The sequence below is a fragment of the Juglans microcarpa x Juglans regia genome, chromosome 2D (genome assembly GCF_004785595.1).
Source record: "Juglans microcarpa x Juglans regia isolate MS1-56 chromosome 2D, Jm3101_v1.0, whole genome shotgun sequence".
NCBI classification, from domain to species: domain Eukaryota; kingdom Viridiplantae; phylum Streptophyta; class Magnoliopsida; order Fagales; family Juglandaceae; genus Juglans; species Juglans microcarpa x Juglans regia.
In genome coordinates, this window is record NC_054596.1 from 11962911 (window position 1) to 11984458 (window position 21548).

The 21548-nt window shown below is 35.4% G+C and overlaps 2 protein-coding genes across 4 annotated transcripts; both read right to left on the reverse strand.

The window, feature by feature from the left end:
* Window positions 1-6110: 6110 nt before the first annotated feature.
* On the reverse strand, window positions 6111-7293 carry LOC121250639 (probable gamma-secretase subunit PEN-2). The gene is made up of 2 exons (XM_041149817.1): window positions 6720-7293; window positions 6111-6574 (listed from the first exon to the last, which is right to left on the reverse strand). The coding sequence occupies exons 1-2, from the start codon at window positions 6850-6852 to the stop codon at window positions 6414-6416; spliced, it is 294 nt and encodes a 97-aa protein (XP_041005751.1). The 5' UTR covers window positions 6853-7293; the 3' UTR covers window positions 6111-6413.
* Window positions 7294-8175: 882 nt separating this feature from the next.
* Window positions 8176-17734, reverse strand: LOC121250635 (GDP-mannose transporter GONST1). Of its 3 annotated transcripts, XM_041149812.1 has the most exons (11): window positions 17368-17734; window positions 15230-15393; window positions 14335-14421; window positions 13467-13698; window positions 13168-13307; window positions 12935-13064; window positions 12001-12099; window positions 10791-10945; window positions 9090-9206; window positions 8730-8827; window positions 8176-8611 (listed from the first exon to the last, which is right to left on the reverse strand). In XM_041149812.1, the coding sequence occupies exons 4-11, from the start codon at window positions 13683-13685 to the stop codon at window positions 8553-8555; spliced, it is 1017 nt and encodes a 338-aa protein (XP_041005746.1). In that variant the 5' UTR covers window positions 13686-13698; window positions 14335-14421; window positions 15230-15393; window positions 17368-17734; the 3' UTR covers window positions 8176-8552. The 3 variants fall into 3 exon arrangements, with proteins under 3 accessions (XP_041005746.1, XP_041005745.1, XP_041005744.1); XM_041149811.1 differs by lacking the exon at window positions 14335-14421; XM_041149810.1 differs by lacking the exons at window positions 14335-14421; window positions 15230-15393.
* Window positions 17735-21548: the final 3814 nt, after the last annotated feature.

Sequence of the window (21548 nt, forward strand, 5' to 3'; positions counted from 1 at the left end):
TTAATTTTAAATCTTTAATTCTTTTCATCTAATTATTACAATTTTTATGATTTCAAAACAAAACTTATATAAAATCAATATAACTTTTTCAAATTTTAAAACAAAATTATATTTAAATAAAATTTTAATTTATAATATTTTTATTTAACTTTTTTTTTTTAAAAAAAACTCAATAAAATATCTTAAATCAAACTATTTATTATTATTTATAAAATTATATTCCAAGTGTACAAATCAAATTGTTGGCAATGTACCGGTTTGAATATACAAAATCTCTCATTTCATCTCATTACATCATTATAAATTTTTTAAACTTTAATACAAAATATAATAAATAATTCAACTTTTCTAAATTCTAAATTAAAAATATTATTAAAAAATTATATTTTAATAATATTTTATTTAAATTTTAATAAAATATTTTATTTCATCTCATCCGAACTGCGTAATCAAACGCAACAAAAGAAAGTTTCATTCCAATTTGTAAATAAATTGATCTGGACACTGTTTCTAAATAAAATTCATAAATATTTTTTAATCTTGATAAAACGTTAAGGAATTAGGAATATAACTTTTCTTTTGTCATGAATAAAGGGGTCCAACCAAAAGCGAATAACCAAGCGGGACGCATTTGTCAGAAGTAAACGTGGGTAAGGTCTCACTTTAATTAGAAAGTGAACGTGGATAAGGCCGATCTCTAGCTAATTAGAAAGTGAAACGTGGGTAAGGCCTCTAGCTCCATTAATTTACTTCTGACAAATGGGTCCGGCTTGTTTACTTGCTTTTGGTTGGACCCCTTTATTTATGCCAAAAGAAAAATTACATTCTTAATTCCTTAACCATTTATCACGTTAAACGATTAAAAAATAATAGCACTAGATAATCTTGAAAAGTATGTGTAATATTTTAGAAAAAAATAAGATTTATTATTAAAATATTAATGTTTTTTATATAAATTTCATATTTATTTATTTAATAAAAAATTATGTAAGCACGACTGTAATTATCATTTTTAAGTGATTTTTTTTTAATCAATTTCTAAGTGAATACTGAATTCTGAGCTCACAATGTGACAACTGATGAGAATTATGCAAGAGCAATGTCTTTATTTCTCAAAAAATAATAAATTGTATTAACTCATTTACAGAGACTTGTATACATTTAAATACAGACCTTACAAGCTTTATTTTAGGAAACTAGCTAATGTTATGGCTATACAGAATAGTAGTTACAAAGAATTTATTTGCTGAGATATGATGACTGTTACAAGCATGATTTTCGTCTAGCTGGCTGATTTTTTATCATTGGCTTGATTTGTGGAATCTTCCCTTATACGCCCCCGCAAGATGGGGCTGCCATCTGCAAGGCCGATCTTGTTCCTCAATTGTTCCGTGCGTTGCCGTGACAGCGGCTTTGTTAGAATGTCGGCAAGCTGGTCCTATGTATTTACATGATGAACTTGGAGTGTTCCTTTCTGAACTATGTCACGGACAAAGTGTAGATTAATTTGAATGTGCTTCATTCGAGAGTGTTGGACTGGATTTAAACTCAAGTGTGTGGCATCCAAGTTATCACAAAGCACCTTTGGTGTGGAAGATATAGAGTGCCCGAGTTCCTTAAATAACTGAAGTAGCCAACTGGTTTCAGAACTCGCATTTGCAAGAGCTCTATACTCAGCCTCTGTCGAGGATCTAGCAACTACCCTTTGTTTTTTTTTAGCTCCACGAAATTGGATTTGGGCTGAGGAAACTTATGTAACCAGAAGTTGAAGTTCTATCATCAAAGTTCCCTGCCCAATCCACATCAGTATATGTTGTAAGAATTGATGAGCTGGTTTTTCTTATGTGAAGTCCATGAAAAATTATTTGTTTCAAGTAACGACGAAGCCTCCTCGCAGCTGTCCAATGAGTTGCAGTGGGTTTATGCATTAACTGAGAGAGTTTATTCACTACAAATGAAATGTCTAGCCTTGTAAGAGAGAGGTATTGAAGAGCACCTATAACACTCTTGAATTTGGTGCTATCAACTGAGCTGGTTCCATCAATGATTTTGAGGGCTGTGGTGGTGGATAAGGGTGTGAACACGTCTTTTGCACCAAGCATATTACTTTTGGACAGAATATCTCTGATGTATTTATGTTGAGACAAGAAAAGGCCTGATTTTGTAGGTATAACTTCCATGCCCAAAAAAAATAGAGCTGGCCCAAGTCTTTTAAGGAGAAACAGGTTCCAAGTTTGGCAATTATTGAAGCAACAAATTGAGTATTATTGCCAGTTATGACTAAGTCATCCACATATACCAACAAAAAACATGTGACAGAGCTGGTTTTGTATATAAATAATGAAGAATCAGCTTTAGAATTCACAAACCCGAGCTCCATAATGGTTTTCTTGAGAGCCGAATACCAGGCTCTTGGTGCTTGTTTGAGGTCATAAATGGCCTTGTGTAATTGGCAAACATGATTAGGCTTAGAAATATCCTTGAATCCCGGAGGTTGAACCATGTAAACCGTTTCAGTCAACATTTTATGCAAAAATGCATTGTTGATATCAAGTTGTCTTAGAATCCACCCCTGCATAACAGCAATAGTCAAGACAGTTCGTATTGTTGCCGGCTTCACAACTGGACTAAATGTCTCTTTGTAGTCTAAGCCAGAGCATTGGTTGTACCCTTTGGCAACAAGTCGTGCTTTAAAGCGATCAACAGATCCATCAGCTTTCCTCTTAACTCGAAATACCCATTTACAACCCACTGGTTTACAGTGTGTAGGAGGGGACTAATTCCCACGTACCATGTCTCATCAATGCAGTGAGTTCTTCAGACATAGCATGTCGCCATTTTGGGTCTTGGAGTGCTTGACTCACACAGCTTGGTTCAATAGTGGGTTGAATGAGATGTTTTGTGACTGAGTGGAACTGTTTCGGTTTGTGAATGTTGTTCATTGACCGAGTGGTCATGGTGTGGGTTCGGTTTATTGCAGGGGATGGGCTATGGACAACAGACTCGGTGATTTTGGCACAAGATATTTGTGCATCCGTGGTGGGTGAGGTCATGGTAGTATAGTGGCTAATCCCATGAATTGAAAAGTATTTTTTGAGTGCCACAAATTCACCACCATTATCGGAATAAAGACACTTGATTTTTCTTTGAAAGCAATTTTCCACAAGATGTTTAAATTGTAGAAAAATGGTGCTTACTCCGGATTTGTTTGTCAAAGGATAAAACCACATATATTTGGTAAAATGGTCTACCAAAATAAAATAATATTTGGAACCATCGATACCAATTGTATGCACGGGACCCCAAACATCAGTGTAAATAAGATCAAGAGGTGCATTGCTTTTTAAACTAGTGGGGCAAAATGGTTGTTGGTGGGCTTTATTCATTGAACAAGAAGTACAAAGATGAGACACTTGGTCTTTTTTTATTGGAAGAGAAAAAGATTTGATAAGATAATGGACAATTTTTTTAGATGGATGTCCAAGCCTCTTGTGCCACCCATCAATTGATGTCCGCTCATGCAAATTTACAACTATTTTTTAGGAAGAGTCCACCAGTGAGTCTGGGAGAGTGTAAACACCGTTTTCACATACACCTTTTAGTAGAATCGCCCCCATAATCTGATCCTTGACAAGAAAGTAAGTGGGGTGAAATTCAAGAAAAACATTATTTTGAGTAGTAAAATGGTGAATAGAAATTAAATTCTTTCGAATACTTGGAACACAAAGTGTATCATTTAAATGAAAGGTTGGTGTGGGGGATTGGAATATCAAAGAACCAATGTGTGAGACACGCAAACCTGAACCGTCACCGATGACAACTTCATCTGTCCCATCATATTCCGAGTGCACTGAGAGATTTGCCAAATCACCCGTAATATTATGGGAAGCAGCAAAATCGATGAGCCACTTGGTGTCCTGCTGTTGGGAGGTGGAAACACAATTTGCAGTAGCTTCTGAAAAAATTACTCGTGGACACTGCTTTGCAATGTGACCCAGTTGATCACAAATTTGGCATTTTGGTTGAAAGTGTCGCTAACCATTGGACCGGCACGAGGTGTGTTGCTTTCTGTTATCACGTGGCCCATTGTTTGGGCGAGGCCCGTTGTTTGGGTGTGATTGGGTCGAAGACCCCTTAAAGGGATGAGGCTTATTTGAACCCCGAGAGGAATTTCCAGAAGTCCCAGATGAAGAAGACGTACCTGTACTTCGGTGCGTGTAGTTGGCCGTGGCTAGAAGCTTCAAGATGACGCAAGTAAGCCTCATGACCCATGAGTAAGTCGTGAAGTTCCTCAAAGGTGAGGGATTTTTCCCGAGCCCTAATCGGTGCAGCAATCTCCCGAAAATCAGAGCCAAGACCATTGAGGATATATAAAGTAAGATCATCATCTGAAATGGGATAATCAATAAGAGCTATCTCATCTGCAAGAGACTTCACAAGATGCAGGTATTCCTCAATGGTTTGATTGCCCCTTTTGATCAATGTTATCTCTTCTTTGAGTTGCATTGCTCTGGTTTGGGATTTGCTAGCATAGAGGGTGTTTAACTTTTTCCATGCTTCTTTCCAAACATAATTTAAATAAGAGACACGATGCTAGGGCCGGCATGTTTGAAGACCCACTTGGATGGGTGCAATGCTTCAAAATAAATTCAACTGAAATGTTGAATATGTATGTTTCAAACCAGTGACCTTCCTTGGGGAAAAGAGGTCTCAAACCACTTGATCAGGCATGCCGGCCCTTAGTCTCTAAATGAAACAACATGACCTTTAAACTATAACTATCAATTGAAAAATCACAAGTTAAGAGTTGTGATTTTTCACATTGTGTCACTTCATTCTCTATAAATAGAGGATGAGACCCATGAATTTATTTATTCTATTCTTCCATATTTTCTATCACTTATACGATTTTGTAGATAAACTCTGAAGGAAAATTTTCAGAATTGTTATTTGCAATTGGTGACTTTGTTGTATCCTGGAGGTGAATTGCTTGTAACCCATTAGCAAACTCTTTCTAGTGGGAGCAATTATCACCTTAAAGATAATGTTCTACATGCCTCAAAGTCACATTATTTCTTAGATTATTGTATCTGCACAATTTTTCTTCAACATATTCTTCTCTCAGAAAAATATCTCCTAAAGTTATTGCCCGAAATGGATAGCTCCCCTTGATTGATATAGAGGCTGTTGAAGAAGTCACACTTGACGTAGAGCTTATAAAACTTTAAAAAAAAAACACACACAAAAGAAAATAAAAAAAGGGCCAGCATCATTTATATGTGGAGACTGGAGTGAGATACGTTTTGTCCGCATCTTTCCAAGGAGTTTGCATGCATGACGTTCAAAAAGTAGAAGAAATAATTGCATTAAGCGATATTCATCCCATCTCCAAGTACTTCTAGCAATTTCTATGCTAGCTTTGTTAATGGCATTGATAATGTGTGCGTGCAAAACGATCACCAGTATATAATATATAGTGAGAATATTCATGAACAGTTGGGTACGCTGCATGCATTCACAAAAGGAGCATGTTAGTGTTAAAGAGTTGTCCAGATGGAGGCGAGGGAAAGTTTTGCCTAGGGCGACGTTTTATTTCCGGGCCTTGGCCGGAGAAGAAGAGTCTGACAACTTGTTTAATCTTTTATCGATTGGACAGCTAGCGGAAGATCAACAAACGTTTTGTCAAGGCAATTAACTAGGCAAATTTGGGGATGCTGGAAAAGCAATCTGTGGAGTTGGAAGGTGATCATGCCCTGCCTGCTCCGATGGTTATGACTCGATTGTCTCTGGTTTGGCTGTTGGATGCAATGAAGAATAAATTTTGATATGGAGTAGAGCGATTGAAGTGTGATTGTCTTAGGGCTTTGCTTCAACTAAAATGCCAGATGTAGAATTAAAGGTGTATGCATGATAAAAAGTTTTTAATTGAATAAATCTGCACACACAAACACAAAAAAAAAACTTGTATGAGAGTTTTTATGGCTCTTTGTTTTACAAGTAATATGTATTCTCTTTTCTTTGGGAGCTCAATATCAAGCATTTCAAATACTTTAATCAACATATATCCAATAGCCGAGTAAATATGACCGAAGTTTATAATTAATATGTTATTTTATAAGTAATATAACCTGATAAATATATATATATATATATATGTATTTAAAAACCGAAAATTGGGTGCCACAAATACGATAGTGCAGTTATAAGGCCATATTACTTGCAGTAAAACAAGGCTTCAATATCAACTTCACAACAAAAAGGTTCTAGAAAGCCTCGATCAAAACATATCTACATGAATCATGTGTTCAAAATAGAGCAGAAACACCTCTATATTGTAATACCCAACAAAAAGAGGAAAAAAAGGCTAATGCAAAGTGTATGACTGATGAAATTTACAAGAAGAGGGCATAGGACTAGCTCCAACCAGTCAAGCCTAATCTCTCAGCGAGATTGTACATTACAAGTTGATCCCAAACAGGTCCGAAGAGACGATCCCCTCCAATTGCAAAAGTAAGGGCCCATGACGAAAGAATAGTTGTGAATACAGCGAACCCAACTGCTGATCTGACAACATCTACAAGATGTAAGGTTTATTAATACAAACCAAAAAGGAAATATAGCGTAGAAGTGTCAATGAAAAAAGGAAAGAAACATAAAGAAAATAGCAGTTTTTGTACAACTTTTTTTTTTATATATACATGGGGGCAGGGGGTTCGAACCTGATTCTCTCATTTGAAGATCAGGCTTCATGCCATCTGCTCCAAAGGACCTTGGCAATTTTTGTATAACTGAGTTGCTTGGAATGTGTTGTGAATGGTATATTTCAGTTAGATGGATGTAGGTAATAGACATACGTGTCCGGCAGGAAAAAAGAATACATAAATTATATTGAAGTTCAGTAGATGCGCATGCTTAAGAAATGATCAAATAGAAGGGGGACAGAAAAACACTCTGAATCAAGCATCTGAGAAACACATACTCCAAGCCTAGTCGCCTCAAGCAATGGATACTTAAACAGTTAAACCACAAAGATAATGGGCACAACATTTAACCATGCACAGCATTTAAAATTCGAGTGAAAACACATGCTCGCAAAAAAAAGGCTTTTTCTGAATTCGACTTTCCTATGGATTAGCTTATGCTTGGAATAGGATAAAAGACAGGATGCTCTAATGTAGAATAAAACAAGCCAGAGCTAAGTAATGAATTGTGGGGAATTCCATTTCCTTTCATGTTTGATGCAAAACAGTACACACAGAATGATCAGTCCTATCTTCACCGAAATGAGCTCAATTACAATGAAAATTAGTGATTGCAGGTTAAATGTTTCTTACCTTCACAATGAGAGTGCAACAGACCAATTTCTATGTAAGAGGACGGCCACTTGTGCTGTGGTGAAAGGTTTAACAACATGACATCTAATCTAAACCCAACTAAATGACTGTGAATGAGCATTGATAGTAAATGAAATCTTTCTATTCATCAAATAATGACAGAAGATCTCTTTTTTGCCAAAGTGCAATAACTTGACCACCAAAGTGCAATAACTTGACCACCTTAATGGTTAAAAGCAATTCATCACTAGTCCAAAACACAAGAAGATAGGTATGGCTGACACAAGGTATTACTGTCAAAGACTTACTGTTGATATATAGTTTCAAAATCATATTGATGCATCAGAGGGGATAACTATTTAGTTTTAATTTTTTTTGGGGGGGGACGTATGAAAGATTATTTTTGTGTAATTTCTTTATAGATGTAACAGTCTTCATTTTTAAAGATTGATTTGGATTCAGAGATAAAATGAGATGATTTTAAATGAAAGATAAAAGTTGAAAAAAAAATATTATTAAAATATTATTTTTTAATATTATTGTTGTTTAAGGATTTGAAAAAATTAAATTGTTTATTATATATTGTATAAAAATTTGATAGTTATAATGATGAAATGAGACAAGACAAGACGAAACACTTTCGGAATTCAAAAGAGACATGTAATAAGGCAAAAAAAAACGACGCCGTTCGGTTTTGGTACAAATATAACAGAGAACATGGCACATTCTATTATTTTTTTTAATCAATTTTTTACTACCTTTTTAATTTTAACCACAAAAAATCCTTTTTTTTTTTTTTTTAGAGTACACAAGCAGAAGAAGACTAGATAAAAGTAGGACCAGGATTTTACGAAATTTTAGAACAGAACAGTATATGTATATATACAGATATGAGAAAGAATTAGTGCAAGCAACTTCCCTCGATACAACCAACCCAGATACCCAACCCAGCCCAACCCAACCCATTCCCCTAAGAAGAAGAGATTGCAGTTCTCTCATGTAACAAGGAAAAAGAAAAAAAATTAAAACGGGCAGAACAGCACTTGCAAATAAGCCAAGATCATTCCATGTTCACTCCTATTTCTCTCTTTTGATGGGAAACTGCACCACTTAACTCTCCCTGATGACTTCATGACATAAGTGCAGCTCTCTTGTGCAATTTAGTCCAGAGTGCAAAACTAGGTTATCATGTTCAAGATATGTAACTTTTGCTACTTTTCAGGTTTGAGATCTTTCCCGCATTTTGGCCCTTGCAAAAATTACTCCAGCTATGAGACCTACAGAGACCAATATTGTTTTGGTCATGCTCAAGTGCAAGATTGAATCGTGCTTCATGTCATGTGGTTTGTGGAAGAACATGGACATACTCAAGTAAATGACATGGACACAACTTACCGAAGAATATGCTTGCCGAGTTTTCTAAGCTGGTAGGAACTTTGAATATAAGGATGCCAGCAATGGACAGAGGGATCTTATTCAACGACCCCACAAGGCTGCAGGAAGCAGTTCAGTGATTACAGATGTTGTACATACCATTTTATATAATGAATGCCATCTTATCTAAAATAACTATGAAAACGAATATTTTTTAAAGAAGAAAAGAAATGACCTGGTTTGGTAATGTTTTTCTTTTCCTCAATTAAAATAAACAAGAAAACAAAAACAAATTTCAACCCAGAAATAACATATTACCACCTATCGGAATTTATTTTTCTTGTTGGGGGCAGGGGCAAAGCCAAGTACTTTTAATCTTACCTGTACGTTGTAGCCCCAGTTTGATGAAGAAACCACATAGAAGTGAAGCTGATTGCTAGTCCCAAAACTCCACTTAATGTCATTACAAACCAGAAGGTTGGCAACCTCAATAGTGGCCTGCCAAATCAATTCAACATCCAAAAGATTCAACAGGATAGAAAAGGAAAATAAAAAGATAAGAAATTTTCTCTGCATACAGTTAGAGCTTAATCAAGTCCCTCACACTGCCCAAGAGCACGTCCAGAATTCCGGTATAAAAGGTAAAGAATTTTACAAGTTATTTGCAAAGTACGTACAGTGCTTATCTAGGAGATAAATTACTATAATCAAGGCTGATCCATCAGGTTTTCATGTTCAGGAGATGGATATAAAAGCGCACGCATTGGGATGTTTCAGTGTGAGATATATTGCAATCTGATCTCTCGTAGAAAGTAGGAATATGAAAAAAATGTCGATGCAAAAAAGGATGAATTATTGGGACTCATTACAAAATGGTTTCTCATATGCATAAAGCAGTTCAAATGTATGAGAGAAAAGAAGAAGCAGCCAAACCTACCGCTCTCAAAAGGAGCAAGTATTGGAGAAAGAAAGTGGGTGGGGGGAGGAGCGAAGGGAGAAGCAAGAAAAAAATGAATAATAAACGGGACAAGAACGACAGATAAAAAGAACTATTATACTTTTGAGTATCTTACACAAGATTTCTTTATTGTGGACAAGTACTACTAGGAAGGTATCACTCTATAGCCAGAATATTTTACTATTTAGCAAATAATGGTTGGGGACTACAACGGAGGCAATAATAGATGGTGCAAGATTTCTGGTTAATCTTGCAATAGCCAAAAGGCACCATCCAAGTTTTTAAGAAAATGCTATATACTACACTCTTACCCTACTTTTAACCAATTGTGTTGACATGACATTGTTTATCAACCTTTGAATGTATTATTATAAAAAGGAAAATTGTACATATCATACTCTCATCTTACTTTCATCCAGCTATGATGAGGTGGCATCGCCCACCAACCTTTAAGTTTTTCTTTTAAAAAATGAAGGATGATCCAAGGGAGATAAAAGTGGCAAATTTTGTGCAGTGAGATAAAAGTGAGATGGGAGTGTGGTATGTAGCATTACTCTTTTAAAAAATAAGGACCGATCTAAAGGCTGATTAACAATGCCACATCAATATAATGTGATGAGGATGGGATGTGAGCCTAGTTTATAGCATAACTCAAGTTTTCTAGTCAATCTTTACTAAAATAATTAAAGCTAAAAAAGGAATAGGCATACAATGTAGCAGTTCATCTGAGTACCCTTGCCATATAGCAATGCAGTTTTTCTCACTTCAACAATATCAACACAAATTTCAGATTGCATGGACCAAATAAGATGTTCATCATAAGAAAATTTTTGTTCCACAACCAAAAATACAGTATGCAAAGAAAAACCTCAAGTAAAAACTGCTTCCACCTCTGAAGATATCATCGTCAGTTTTAAAATGAATCAGTACACTAGACGGAGTTTGTTTGAACTTCAAAGACATAGTAATGTTAACTCATGCAAATCCCAACATCTTTAATTACCATTAGAAGAAGATTAATTCAATATGTCAGTAACAAAATAATTGGGTGTCAATGACATTATATATTAGGTAGATACCATTATAGAAGACAAAAAAATCAGAAAAGAGGGGGGAAAACTCACGTTCTGGTGAGGTAATCCACCTCATTGAAAATAAAAATTAGAAGAATCCCTAATGGCAATGATAGGGTGTTATTAAGCAAGACCATTGAAAACTCATTCAGATTTCCAGATTTGGTAACTTGCTTTGCTGTATCCATGAGCCTACGTAGAGTCAGCTGCACAAATAAAATAAAACATATAAAAGACATCTTTAGACCAAAACTAGAAAGAAAAAGTAATTATGTGCAAGTGGGTCGGCAGATGCACCCTTAGAACAATAAACTAACACTCCCTCCCTACTTGTTGGACACCTACAGAAATTCTTACTTTTTAACGTAACATTACTCAACTTATGACTTGGTGAATTTGCCCTCATTGGACGGAAAAAGCATGTGACCAAAATGCTCCTATTATTGAGTATTTTTCCATGTAATCAAAGATTTTATTAAAAAGGCATAGCCCAACCTTTACTTATATTTTGTATTTAATATGGAACATATGGAACACTACAAGGAGCATCCAAAAGTGGGAAGGAGGACAATCAAAATGAGACAGAGGCAACAGCACATAAGGAACCACTCTATTATCCATTCACAAACACAAGAACCCCATGCGCCTATGGGATTAGCCACCACTACACCAAGTCTCTAGTATTGGCACCTCAAACTTGTGGTTTAAGGTCTAGTAAGAAAATTCTACAATGCCAAAATTCTACAATGCCATAGGACTTAATTAAAATGATTTCATATATTTTCATTCCTCTATAAGGTCCCTGCATAAGTAATAAATACACAAAGTTCCTGGTTTTTTCAACTTTCCACTTATCACAACACCCTGATAAGCTTACATTACTACAGGTGTTTAGTAATCGTGAACACCAGAGTTTTTTTATATCTAGGTGAAGCATGCCCCTTTTCTAACAAAAATAGAGCTCATGATAGTCGTGCAAAGATGTACAAGATGTCTGGGAAGAGAATGGACTCCAAATAATATATGAATAAAAGAGAAGAAAATGGGGGGCAGGGGAGCACAATGATATCGTAGTTTTTTTTATAAGTAATATCGTAGTTGACATGATAATTACTCCATTTAGGGAATAGTTCCACCAACCCAATTTTTCAACACTGCACCGCACAGCTAGCCAAATGACCAATATGTATGTCTGGCTTTCATTGTGTTACTGAGAAAAACAGAAATCTCATTGAGAAAGGCGTCCAAATTGTGTACTCACAGAATATGATGCAGTTAAGAAGCAGTTAATAATCTGCCATGCGTAGCCAACGGCATGAAAAGATAGATCAGTAATCCCTCCGGAAATGGCTGAAATTATCTGCAGAAGTCAGACATAAAACCATTTCAAACTTATTCATTTGTAAATTCATGAAAATGTTTAAAGCAAATCTATATAACAGATAAAAACAAATTCAGGAAAGCACAAATCCAGTAAAGCCATTGAATTCCCGAGAAGTTAAAACAGAACAAGATTAGTTGCTGACAATTTACATCAATCAACACAATAATATTAGAGTTCATCTAAGCAACCAATGACACATTTAAACATATCAGTACTTGTGTAACATATCTTTTTAAACATATGCCTAGCCCAGGGAGTTACTGCAGAACATCAGCTACTTACACGTAAACACCAGATGAACATCCTACACAGCAGGCACACCAATCTTACTTCTTCCCCACACTATTGCATTCTTCACTTTCTCATGACGAAGAATCTAGGAGACCATGCAAACATAACATGTCTTTTACCTAGTTAAACCCCGGATCCGTGTAGCGCATCCCCATCACACAGATCAGGTGAATCGTTGCCTTTTCACCAATGGGACGTGGCCCCTAAAAATTGTTTGCACCCAAGGGTTCGAGCCTTAGACCTAGAGGGAGCATACTACCAAGACCAAGGCCCTTACCACTTGAGCCAACCCTATATCTAAATGGACTTCACTGTTTAAGACATGTATTAGAAACCTGAAGGAGACAGAAGAAAAAAACAAAGAGTGAGCATACCTTTTTTTTTTTCAAAAAAAGGACGAGACACTCTTAGATGCAAGCAACTAAAACCAGAAAAGAGTAAGAAGTTGATCATCTTGTTCCACATGATAACCGATTCTGGAAACAGAATCCCATATTACACTTTGAGCCACAGAACATACCATTAGGAACAGAGCAGCCCACACTCTGCTGTCATGATGCTTACTGAATAAATACATTTCTCCAAGAGCAGTTATCACGTTAGTAACATTCTTCAGGACGGTGACCATTGCAACATTAATGTATTTCAAGCTGCAGAAAAGATAAAGAATATTTAAGGAACAAGTTTAAAAAAAACATTCAGTTTACCGAAAGGAAGCATGAAGGTGAGCACACAAACTAGAAAATTCCATACCTAAACATGCTGGTAATGAGCATCCCGACGAAAATAACATTCACAGGAAACCAAACCTTAACCAATCTCCATGTTAGTGGTTCTGTTGATATTATGCCCAGAAAACTCAATATAGACACAATAATCACTGAAATAAGATTCTGCATCCATAGATATAAGTGTGATCAGCTCGTTAGATTTTAGAAACTGTTTTCAGATCATTTTATGAAAGGTCACTAGGTAAATCAAACAAAATAATTTTCATGAAAAGTGAAAACATTGCAACTCAAGTTCCTAAGGAACGGATCACATTGAACTACCTGGTAAAGCATCAAAGATATCCCGGCATTAAAATCATAGCTGGAAAGCACAAACTTGTTGATAAGTATCATGCTGCATGACGAAATGCAATATGCAAAGCCAGACAATAAGGCTTGATTAGGTATCTTAAGTACTTTGTTACTTCGTGCTGTCTTTTCTCCATCTTTGATTAACTTACCAGTTTCCAAGTCATTATCCTTGTTTTCAAAAGTATTCATTGCAGATAATGACCTACACAAAAAATCAAAATCAAAGCCAAGCACATCAACAATGAACGACATAGCTCCCAAAGAGTCTTTCGGGTCAAATAAAGGCAAAAAAAGAACATGGACAAGGACAAGGAAAACATTTATGGAATCTGTAAATTCAACCATTGAGAAAGTAAAATTTATTAATTTGAATTTACTAGCTTGCTGGAAGTATGCTGGGCAGTGTCTACCTATTGCAGCCATTTGGAAAATGATTCCTTCGTGTTTGATGTAGTGTCTATGGCTAGAAAGGAATGGGAGATGTTTTGAAGACAAAGAACGATTGATGGAAGAAATTAGGGAATTTTTCCTTAAAACACTATGTCTATGGGCTAAGGCTTTTGTAATGGATAGTGATGAAGCGTTGGAGTTTTTCTAGTTTTTTCTTTCTTTTTAGTCGCTGTATGTAGGTATTTCCTCTTGTATACTTCCTGTGTACTTGGGCTATGCCTATTTATGGTAATAAAACTCTTACTAATTATCAAAAAAAAAAAAAAAATAATTTGGAAATATTGTATGCTTGTTTCTTCCTAACTCAAATCTAACATAGAATAAAGCCCAGAAAACATTTTCAATTTCCATTGCTCGAAGAATCAAATTAAGAGATATAGGATAAAACCTGTAATGATGGCAAAAGGCACCATATAAGTAGCTTATTTTCTTGTGCCCTGCAACTCTAGAAAAATTCTGCCTCTTTTTAGGTCCTCTAGATTATGGAGATAAAGCAATTCCATTAGAATCTTTTCTCCTTCCAAGAAACCCCACAAATACTCCTACATATGAACATGATTCTCATCTACAAAGAACACTTGTTCAAACCCACATGTGCTACCAGTCCCATATTCACACCCACCCCCAAACCAAACATTATGCACTCACTTCTTATAATATTCAAACCTAAACCTACAATACGAGAAAGATCTCCTTTTTATTTTTTTTAAGTAGCCATTTTAAATAGCTATATTTCCTTCTTCGTTTTTTAATTGTGCTTTCAAACATAAGGTTGTAATATAGAAAGACAAAATTCTAATATAGTTCCATAAAAACTGGTAGCTTACAATACCAGGGATCAAATAGGACGACAAGTTGGTTTCCACCCAAAACAAGCTACTGTGATCAACTGGACAAAAGAAGCTTTCAATGATAAGATTATCACATCCAACAAAAATCAACTTCTTAAAAGTTAAATACTAAATTTGGGATAGGAAAAAATAAATCCTTTGATTATACTCCTATCATTATTCTCTCTTCAGTATTTGTATCCTTCAAATTTGCTCAATCTTCCAACTTGTAATAATGTTAAAGACATCACCACTAAGCAGCATTCAACACCAAATCACATATAATGCCAATGAATAATGACAATGTGTAACAAAATTATAGTTTTGTAAGCTATAACAGAGCTCAATTTAAACAAATTCAAACTGAGAAAATGAAAAAATATCAGAAGATTACAAAGATATGAATCTATTAATGCTAAAATCCAGCATCAGGTACAATATAGTCACACTTACCTGAGCAACGCAAACCTGTTAAGTACTTCTCTTCTTAACGAACTGGACACTGGAGACCTGATCTAGAACCCAATTTAACTCACAAAACTTGAGGCCCCGTTCAACCTTCGGCTAACTTAGTTTCTCTGCGATACTTCTTCTAGAAGCACGACCATAAAAAGATGCTGAAGACAGAGGACTTGAACATTAAACATGGATATAAATATTTTTCCATGTCCCAGCCGAAAACTATAAATCTTACTTAATCAAGGATCAAAATATAGTAGCAGCAAAGTAACATAACATAGCTATGAAATGTAGATAGTTGGTGAGTCAAAGGGCCAATACAATTCAATTATTCTACAAGCCATTTCTTTCCATTTTCCAATACTTGCAAATAAACATGCTGGTAGCAAAGTGAATAATCTACTTATCTATAGCTTCCATAACCATCACAAGAAAATACAGGTTCTTTTAACAAATATGAACTTTGAGGAATCAATACTTAAATGTTCCACAGACCTATCCATCATATATATCATATTAGAATGGAAGGTTGATTTCATTAGGGCAGCCCAAGACTGGGAGTTGGAGATGATCACAAAGTTCTATGCGGCACTGTATTCTATACGTATGACTGAAGGCACCATGGATAGGATGATTTGGAGTCCATCTAAGAAAGGAAAGTTCACTGTTAGATCTTTTCACAAAGTTTTAACGAGCCCAGGCATGCACACATTTCCATGGAAAAGCATTTGGCAGACAAAAGCTCCTTCAAAAGCTACTTTTTTTGTCTGGACAGCAGCATTGGGCAGAATTCTCACCACAAATAACTTGAGAAAACGTCGGATAATGGTGTTAGTTTGATGCTGTATGTGCAAGAAAGATGGGGAATAGGTAGATCATCTGTTTCTACATTGTGAGGTGGCGAGGAACATGTGGGATTACTTCTTCACAGGACTCGGTTTATCATGGGTCATGCTTTTTAGTTTGGTGGATTTTCTAGCTAGCTAGAGAGGTCTCCACGGTAATTCACAAGGCGCAGCAGTCTGGAAAATAGTCCCTATCTGCATGTGGTGGTGTATATGGCGGGAATAAAATGATAGAAGCTTCGAAAACCATGAGAAGACAATGGAGGAGCTCAAAGTTTTTTTCTTTAAAACATTGTTCTCATGGGTGGGGGCCATTGTATGTAACGGACTAAATGTCCATGACTTTGTATTATCAGTTGTAAACTCTAGTTAGGTATTTCTCATGTATACTCCCTATATACTTGGGCTTTGCATACTCTTATGAATAAAATAACTTGATTACCGATCCAAAAAAAAAAATCATTAGAAATTGCAAAGGCAATGTTTTTTGTTCTTTCAATCATTAAAGGGGTTATCTCTTGTATGCAACTTGTGTACTAGGGTTGCCCCTCTGCACTTTTAATGAAGGGAACTTACTTATTTAAAAAAACTAAAAAGAAAACACCATGACTAAGACTAAGAGTGGTAGACAAAGGCAGCTGTCAGGAAATGTGGGTCAAGGATTTAGAGATTTTGGCGAGCCTAACTTTTGGAGATGGAACCGGTAGAGAGAGCTTTATTAGGATGCCTAAAAAATTAATGCTTTATCACATGAAAGCAAGCTTGTAGGAAAACAAACGCTACTCGTATCTGGAAAGAAACAAACATTAACATTGCACACATGAAAGCAAGCTTGTAGGAAAACAAGTTTCCCTCAAAACAACTAAAAACTCACTAGTTTGCCAAGAAGAGAGAATGCTTAACCAAACACAAACCATATTGATGCAGTTAAAAGTACAAACTGACAATGTCAGTCTCAATATTAATGCCAGCTACGGGCTACCATTCTCCAAATAAATGATCCCACCAATCTTAACAACAAAGTTCTATAGATTCTTTTAAGCAAAATATTGAGTACAGCAGGATTTCAGACATTTCGTTTTGTAATCAAAGATCAAGAGAATAAACATCATTAGAAAAAATGATCGAAACAACTACATAGGTCATCTCAAATTTGTGAAATTAAAATTTTATTGATAATCAGTTGGCAAGAAACAAAAGCAGTAATTATCAATTTCATTTTCAGTTGCGAGTAATCATATTAAGCACAAATTATACAATAGAGAAAAGATGGAAAAGAGACAGTACCTTGAACCCAAAGGCAAGACCTCAAAACCCATCATGGGTCACAAAGGTAACGGACAAAAAGCGAGAAGATCGAGCTTGGAACGAAAAAAGGAATTTCCTTTTTGGGATTTGAGAGATACAGAAACTCTTTACAGAGGGATGATCACAGAGGAAAGAGAAGAGCTAAGAAGCTAGATTTGTCACAAACAAAGGAATCAGAGAGAAGGAAGTGTGGAACAAAACTGACCCGGCTTCTTAGATTCCAAAGTGAAACGCCTTTTTAAATCGTTTGAATTCCTTCTTCTCCCTTTCAAGTACAGAATGCTAGGATGCGCTGTTTCTTGAGTGCGCACTATAGCATTTTGGTCAGCGAACGTGTGCATTTTCTTTAAAAGAAAACCTTCAAATCGGATGAGGTGAGAAAGTGATGTTTACACCCACCAATGGGAGTGCGACACGTGATATTTCCATTGTTCTTACCGTGTGCCTAAATATAGTGACAAAACTCCATTTTACGTCTTTCCATTGTTTTTACAGCAGAAGTTACTCTCTGTCAATCTCTCAAGGCCATCAATCTCCAGCGCCTCTTCGTCGATCTCCAGCACCTTTGTCATTTAAGAATTTCCAGAGCAACTCATTGATGTTGTTCGCGTTTCTCATGTCGAGCTTTCATCTGCTATAATCCAAAAGATGGAACCATATCCAATCATGACAACCATTTGTGAATTCATGGGAGTTCAAATTGTCTCAAGTTCATTGTTTATACTGAACACTTTTTCCCTCTTCCTTTTAGATCTATTTGTTATTTTATGATTTCAACAAGAACGAAATGAGGGAGTCTGTATTTCTATTTCATCTTCTTCCCCAAATTTCTATTTCAGCAATACATTTTCACTTTTTATATTACTTCATTTTAGCTGCTAAAATGGTGGGGTTTTGTCTGGATAGTGCAAAATATTGAGTGATTGAAATATTTCCATTCAATTTGTGGTTGTTGTCCATGCGGACGATGGTTGCGCCGGCGGATTGAGAATATAATCGGGGGAGAAAGAGACTTGCAAAACTCAATGTGATATGATGTTTGAAAATGGGGAGAGAGAGACTGGTGAAAATCGACAACGGCAACAAAAATGTAGGAGACCGACAAGAATGTGAGGCTGAAACGGAGGATTGATGGTTGTATGGAATAACGGAAGAGCAGATTGTTGGAAAAAATATCTAAACCTGTATACAATTCGCTACATTTGAGTCTACTGTTAAAAAAATGAAAATCTGACGTGGCAGCCTACTATTGGTCGGTGAAAATAGCCCCTTATCACCCGACCGCCCCTAGCGTCTCTCTTTGTTTAAACATTGATGCTTCCGGTTTCAGTTCAAGAAATCATATTTGAAATTTAAGATGTTTTTTTGTCTTAATTTAGCAATGAGAAAATGTTACGGGCCAAATAACACCCTCCAATGGTGTCTTGACACGTAGGCCACCCATGAGACTAATCGTGGGAACGCGACACGCACGCGAAAGGAAATCCCTACCCCTCAGTCCTCTTTTGCACTCGATCACCTCTCTTCACCCTCTCTCCCATTGACCGTGAAGCCACTACACACCCCGTGTTCCCCTATCCCATCGACCACCAGGAACCTTGACTACCCCATCTCTCTTCGACGCCTCAACCCCGTGAATTTTGGTGAGCAATATGTGCTATCTAGGTAGGTGTAGATTCAGTAGATGTTTAAATTTATACAAATCAACGAGGGAGGTAAAATAAATCTACTTAGAAGTGTAATCGGTCCGCTTTAATTCCTTTTTTTATAAAATTTGAGACCAAACCGGTATATACTAGTTTTATATTTTCAAAAATCGATTCTGTACTGGTTACTCCCTAAACCGGTACTACTAATTTTATCGGTTCGTTCCAATTTTTCGATTTTAATATACTATATTATATAATAGTATATTATAGTATATAATACTATAGTGATAATATATATAGTATATTAAAATATATATTATAATTGTATTATAGACTATAGTGATATATTATATTATAGATTATAGTGATATATTATAGTATATTATAATATATAGTGATATACTATTAGTATAACTATTAATACAATCAATATAAGATTTTAAATTTTAATATTATATTAATTAGTAATTTATCATATAATACAAAACTATTTTATATATAATTATATATTATATATAAAAAATTATAATAGATATATATAAACTGGTTCAGTTCAATCCGATTTTAGAAAAAGAAAAATAGAAACCGGATCGATTTTGACATGTTTTGAGAAAAATAAAATCAGTATTGGACCAAATCAAACTCGGTACTGGATCAAACCCACTAATTCAGTCCAGTCCGGTCCGATCTACCGGTTTTTTTTTATACCCCTAAATCTACCATTTCAAAAAGAAAGCGAATCAGCGTGCAAAGGACTTCGATTGTGTGGCACAATGGAGAAGTTCGGTAGGACTCGACGACAAGAAGGAAGGGACTCAGCGGTGTCTGGATGGACTCGATGGGAGCTCGACGGCACCTGGGCAAGGATCAAAGGCATCTGGCCGCGGCTTGATGACGTTTGGCAGTGCTGGAGGCAAGGAAAATTTCTTATACAAGATGAGTTAAGGGAAAAACAGCAGATGAAATTCATAGGCTTCACACTTTGATTTCTCAGTAACAATCCCATGTGACCGATCTCATTTCTTTAACTTGTAATGCGTTAACGTGGCATGTTTGGATTGGTGGGTGCTAAACGGACAACAATACCCGATCTGTTCCAAAGAGGAACTATTTAGCAATTATACCTTTCTTTCAGGATTTTATTATCTTCAATAATAGAGAAACTATTTTATATAATTTCATACTTTAACCTCTTTAAGTTAAAAATTACTTAAAATATTATGTATTGACCTAACAATAAGATTAGAGATAACAGAATTCAAATAAAAGCACTCTTTTTTTCTATCTAAAAATTGCTTTAGTCATATGTCATTTCCTTTTATAACATGTAGCTTCACGCAAGGTAATATTGATAATGTCACTAATTTCATTATTAATATAGTAGCTTCTCATTTTTTTTAAAAAAAATTTAGATGTACCCGTGAAATTAAAATTTATATTTCATGACCTTATCATTCTCTTTATCATTATAATGAAATGGTATTAATTAAATTACAAGTCAATCCATAACTAATTTCATTTTATTAATAGTATTATAATATAAACTAAACTACATCTCTAACTATCAGTTTAAGCTTGTTAGATAAATATAATTTAACGTAATATTTTTTACACCACACACCATTTAATATTATGTGATGGTTATATATTTTTTTTATGAGTAATATTATAGAGAAGCCATTGTAACAGTGTACATTTTACACTTACTGTATGATTGTTTCTAGTTGATTGTTCCCAACACTCACTTAAGAAGATATGTGATCTAAATGATGTTACATCATGTATGCAAAATAGATACTCTCAATAGTGATTTCTATCTATATTTATTTTTTTTATTATTTGAGGTGTCAAAACTCAAATAGAAAATTTACAAAGAGGGTGACAGCAACAATACTTTATCGTCAAGTGGTCGCTTCAATTGTTTAAGATTAACGAGATACGGAGTTCAACCCTTGAAAGAAAAGAGAGTTGAAGATTAAGAGTACGTGTTGACATTTCCAAAGGAGAGGTTTTTAATTTATGTGATTGGAAGCATTCAAACATTGTGAAAAATGTCTTTTGCGGAGTACTTACTATACGATAAGCATTCGAAAGTGATTGGAAGGTTGGAAAGGGAAAAAGAAGAGAAAAGAAGAAGATGTCATAGGAAAACTCCCGGCCAAAAAAAGAAGGAAAAAAGTGGTTGAGAAGTTGCCTGCGTAGCTTACAACTTTGAGGGGAGAAAAGGATCGATGTAAAATTATGAGAGTCAGTTTCAATTAGGAGCGTAAATTTAAACCGATAAATCGGAAAATCGGATCGGACCGGACTGGACCGAATTGGACCGGTTGGTTCCGTTTTTGAATCGGTCCAGTCCGGAACTGGTTCCTATATTTTAAAAATCGGCCGGAATCGGTCTAGTTTCGGTTCCGTAGTTTCTGAGACCGGACCAGACCGAACTAGACCTGTTAAAAAAAAGTATAAAAATTAATTTTATATATTATACAAAATATTATATATATATAAGTTTTA